Source organism: Malania oleifera, chromosome 5 (genome assembly GCF_029873635.1).
Source record: "Malania oleifera isolate guangnan ecotype guangnan chromosome 5, ASM2987363v1, whole genome shotgun sequence".
NCBI classification, from domain to species: domain Eukaryota; kingdom Viridiplantae; phylum Streptophyta; class Magnoliopsida; order Santalales; family Ximeniaceae; genus Malania; species Malania oleifera.
Window position 1 is genome coordinate 22,707,409 of NC_080421.1, and position 5,258 is coordinate 22,712,666.

Sequence of the window (5,258 nt, forward strand, 5' to 3'; positions counted from 1 at the left end):
TTTCTACTAACAAAAAAAGATTTTTAATATACTATTTTTTCTCAATTATTTCAAAAGAAATATTTTTTAAAAAATTATAATTAAAATTTTTTGATAGGATTCAAACAAATACCTATTGTAAAAAAATAATAAATACCTGAACATTTTATTCCTTTTTTTTTTTCCTCATCAAATTTAGCTCAATATTTTAATACATTGACAAACAATGTAATTAAATGGACATTAATTAGTTTTTAAAATAAAAAAAACTATTTTTCGATGCTCTCCAAATAATAATAATAATAATAATAATTGTCAGATAAATATAGATGTCTATTCCATGTTTCTCAAGTTCCAACGGCTGTTGACGCTTTATGCGCGCACGCGTTTTGACCCGCGCGTGGCGTTGCTGCTTTTCCCCGCGCTGCCCCCAGCAGTCCACCTTCTCCCCCAATCACACTCTCGACGCTGTCTCTCTCTCTCTCTCGTCAAAATCTCCTTTCTTCTCTCTCCGGAATCAGTCCCTCTCTCTCTCTCGCTAACTACCCCTTCAAAAACGATCTCTCGAACCAGTTTCCCACTGTTGATTTGCACTCCCAGTGAACTCTCTCTCTCTCTCTCTCTCGGTATTATCCTATGAGGGGAGCTCACTCTCACTCACAATCTTCTCCATTTTCTTCGACGCATCGCTTCTCTGATCAGTAGACCTTTGTGTTCTGTTACTGTGCTCGATCTTGGTGCCATTAGATTTTAGGGTTACGGTTTCGAGATGGAAAGAAAGCAAGGGTTCTTCTCGGCGCTGAAAGAGGAGGTGGTGAGGGGACTGTCGCCGGCGAGGTCGAGGGCCAAAAGCCCGGCGAGGAGCGGGTCGCCGATGTCGGGGCTGCTCCGCCGGAAGAAGCGAGTACCTAACCCGGAGCCGTCGATCGCGAGATCCGGGAGTTTGCGGCCGGTGGGGGAGACACTGACGCCGTTGATGGAGGGTCCGGATCCCGACGGCGGAGAAGTCGGGGATTCGAAGAGGAGCGGGCTGGGGCTGGGGCATTGGATGAAGGGACAGCTCTCTAGAGCTCCCTCGGCTGTCACTTCAGCTGCGTTCAAGCGCTCTGATCTTAGGCTCCTGCTCGGCGTCATGGGTGCTCCTCTGGCTCCGGTGCACGTCAGCAACACCGACCCCCTGCCTCACCTTAGCATCAAAGACACCCCAATTGTAAGCCTCTCTCTTCTCTCTCTGCTTCCATTTTAATCCTTGCATTTTCCTCTCCACCGTGTGTGTGTGTGTGTGTGTGTTGGTGTGTGAGCGAGAGAGAGAGAGAGAGAGAGGAGTGGGATTAATATTGGTTTTGCTTGCTTCACGGAAATACAGAGCAATGAAAAGATGGAGTGTTAGATTTTTTATGGTTTCTCCTTTCGGTATTTTTAACAGCTACCGCATTAGAATTTTTTTTTTGGAGCTTTACTTGAAATGTGTAGTGTTTTTGTGGCTTCCTGGAATCACTGTTTATATTTTAATTTCCTTTTAGCTATTTAAAATTATAATTCCTAGTTTGAGTCTTAGAGAAATTGATTCACGGTATTAGATGCTTTTTCTCTTAGGCCAAACTACAGCTGCTGGAAATAAAGGGAGGGAGGAACGACATATATTTGAAGCCAGCCGAAGTTTCACGTGTTTTGGTTTTCCATAAAATGAAAAGTCTATTTCAACTTTGTCAATTTAATTTGAATCTTTGTGCACCGGGCTGCCTTTTTTTTTTTTGTTTAATTCTCAAATAATGAAAAATATTTACATATGATTTCCACATATTTTGTTTGAAACCAAGTAGATCCCATTGGCTAGTGCTTTTTGATGAGAGAATTTGAAAAAAACAAAAAAAATCTATGTTTGCATACCTGAATTACCCCCTCCCACCTTCAAAAAAAAAAAAAAAAAAAAAAAAATTGTGAATGGGGTTTTACTATTATAACTAGATGGTTGATATCTGGGGTTTTTGATGGAGTGAAGCTATTTAAAATTTTACGTTTTGGGTTGTCCCATTCCTTAAGTTTTAGAAAGTGATTCTAAATCAATTGTCTTCCTAATTGCAATTTTTATGCAGGAGACTTCGTCCGCACAATACATATTGCAGCAGTATACGGCTGCATCAGGTGGGCAAAAGCTTCAGAACTCCATTCGGAATGCTTATGCCATGGGAAAGGTGAGGATGATAGCTTCCGAGTTTGAAACAGCCACTAGGGTGTTAAAGAATCGGAATGCGTCTAGGGATGCCGAATCTGGTGGGTTCGTCCTCTGGCAGATGAAACCAGACATGTGGTATGTGGAACTTGCAGTTGGGGGCAGCAAGGTTCATGCAGGTTGCAATGGCAGGCTTGTCTGGAGGCACACACCCTGGCTCGGTGCCCACACGGCAAAAGGGCCTGTAAGACCCTTACGCCGCGCACTTCAGGTGAGACTCTGTTCTAATTAATGTTTTATCCCATGGCAATCTTTTTTCTCAATTGCGATTGATTTTCAAATATAATGTTCATTTTTGAATTTCAGGGTCTTGATCCTAGAACCACAGCCAGTATGTTTGCTGATGCGAGGTGCATAGGAGAGAAGAACATCAACGGTGAGGATTGCTTCATCCTCAAGCTCTGTGCTGACCCTCAGACATTGAAGGCAAGGAGTGAAGGTCCAGCAGAGATCATAAGACACGTTTTGTTTGGCTACTTCAGCCAGAAAACTGGTCTTCTAATTCACATGGAGGATTCACATCTTACCCGCATCCAATCCAATGGTGGAGATGCAGTTTACTGGGAAACTACAATCAATTCATTCCTTGATGATTACAGGCCTGTTGAGGGAATCATGATTGCTCACTCGGGGCGTTCTGCAGTGACCCTTTTCAGGTTTGGTGAGATGGCAATGAGCCATACGAAAACCAGGATGGAAGAAGCTTGGACAATTGAGGAAGTTGCTTTTAATGTTCCTGGCCTATCAGTGGATTGTTTCATCCCCCCAGGTGACTTAAGATCGGGTTCCATCAGTGAAGCCTGTGAGCTCCCTCAGGACGAAAGGGGAAAGGGGTCTGCAGCATTAGCTGCACACAGGGCCAAAGTTGTTGCGCTGGAGAAAGCACATGACATTAGCGTTAACAACATGATTTGGAAAATGGAAATCTAGCAAAGAGTAGGATCAAATCAGGGGAATTGTTTATACTGGTAGCTAGTTTTTAATTTTAACCGACTAACACATTAGAAGGTAGAGTCACAATGTCCAAATTAGAAGTACATCAGGAATTTTGGAAGTTGGAGTATGCCTCTATTATTCTATAAATAGAGCATAATTATTCATGGGTTCTATTTTGGGCCTGGATGAATCTTTATACTCTCAATGCAGATTCCAACAGGGAGTTGGAGCACAGTTTTCCACTGACAATGGAGCAAATGGGGGTTTATTTTTAGTTTACCTTCATGCGTGAAGGAAGTTGGTGAAGCTTTGGTATAGCAGAACCATTTACCTCTAATGATTTTACTAATTCTCTTGCTTAAATGCGTAGCTGGTGACAAGAACAGTTCTACCAGCCTGCATCAGTTTGATAAGAAAACTTTTAGGTCTTTCCTGTTCATCTGTTCGTTGGTGTGTTTAGTGTTAACGTGTGGTTGTTTGCTTATGGGAAGGAAAATGTATTTTGCTGAATCTTTGGAAAATGGGCAGATTAAAAGTGGAGATAAGTTCTTTCTTCTCTCTCTCTCTCTCTCTCTCTCTCTCTTTTATCGTCAAGCTTTTATCTGCTGTAATGTGCATGTGAATCTGATGTGGGTTTCTGGTTGTATTGTGGCATTTTGTGCTGTTGAGAAAGATTGTAAACAAACACCTCATCCTTCAGATTATTAAATGCTTATGATGAATGTGGAGATCAGCATATTTCCTTCTTGACCTCCATCTGAGTGTGTGAATGCTGGCCGTATATATCAAATGAATGCTTAGAGAGCATTGAAAAACATGCGTCCCAACTTCCATGGGGGGTATTGAATGCTCAAAGTGTTGATATCTATATTTTTTAACCCACGCTTTGTTCCACACGCACTCTGGCCATTTAACTGTTGCAGTATAGTAGTATAGTAAGTGCTCTTCTTCTATGTTGTCTCTGCTTGCTGTACATTTGCAACATCCCTCCCTTCTTAATTGCCGAGGACATGCACTTTGGGTGCACCAACTTCCTTGGATGACCCTATCTTTCCATGGTGCTTGACAGAGCAGCTAGGGTTTGATAGTTGGAAAGTTCAGTACCAGTGTGCCCTCTGGGCGTTGCTTGCTTTTTCTTCACATGCCCTCTGGGTGGGGGGGAGCCTTGGAGTGGTAGTAGCAGCAGTAGTAGTAGGAAGAGGGGAGAGGGGTTTGGTGGGGTCTCTGTGCAACTTTCAAAGTAACTTTTTCTTTTTCTAAAAACACTATTCTCTGACCACTAGACCCAAACCCATTAAAAAATGAACTAATGTGGGGGCTAGGCTGCAAAGCTTGTGCCTGAAATATGATTGCAGGAAGGGCACGGGGCAAAAGCCCCCTCCCCGCTCCAATGGCCGGCCATGTGATTTCCTTCTCCAGCCAGCCCAATACCCCCACCCTTTTCCTTGGCTACAAGCTCTTTTTTCTCATTCCTCACCCACTGTTTTCTTTTACATTTTTTCTCACCCGCTTTTGCAGATTCTCTCTTTTTTTCTCTGCCTTACGTTTATTTATCTCCGGGGAAGTTTCCAACTATGATGATGTCCCCTGAATGGTCAAATGTTGTACTGATGAGGGGGCCGGCATTGTACCTTTTTTGGAGCAAGGTTTGTACACATTCAGGAAAACCCCTTGGGCTGGGCTGCCTGAGTAAGCGTACTACCCGATTTGTGCAGTGAAACGTTTTCAAGAAAATGGTTTTGGGAGATCCAAAAACGCCCTCAAAAAGTAAAATTTCAGAAATAAATTTAAGACGCGCCAGTTTCTCATGTTCTTGGGGTATGAGATACTTAACTATTCAGCATATCTCAATAACAATTTCTTTTTTCAGCCAACCTTAATGAAACACAGTTTCACTGTTTTCATTTCTAGAAATAATCTCAAGAACAACTAAAAACTAAACGTTTCTAGTTTAAAAGACAATCCTTGTTTAATTTTCAAAACAATAGTATAAGACTTTGTTTACCAAACAAGGTATTAGGTGGTATATGTATGTATGTGTCTATATATAAACATATATGTATGCAAAACAAACTTTAAGTTCTAATAAAATGATGCCACAAGCTGTCCC

At 42.0% G+C, this 5,258-nt stretch overlaps 1 protein-coding gene across 1 annotated transcript; it reads left to right on the plus strand.

The window, feature by feature from the left end:
- The first annotated feature begins 297 nt into the window (after positions 1 to 297).
- Positions 298 to 3,701, plus strand: LOC131156325 (uncharacterized). Its single transcript, XM_058109919.1, has 3 exons — positions 298 to 1,189; positions 2,076 to 2,423; positions 2,519 to 3,701. The coding sequence occupies exons 1-3, from the start codon at positions 749 to 751 to the stop codon at positions 3,140 to 3,142; spliced, it is 1,413 nt and encodes a 470-aa protein (XP_057965902.1). The 5' UTR covers positions 298 to 748; the 3' UTR covers positions 3,143 to 3,701.
- The last annotated feature ends 1,557 nt before the right edge of the window (positions 3,702 to 5,258 follow it).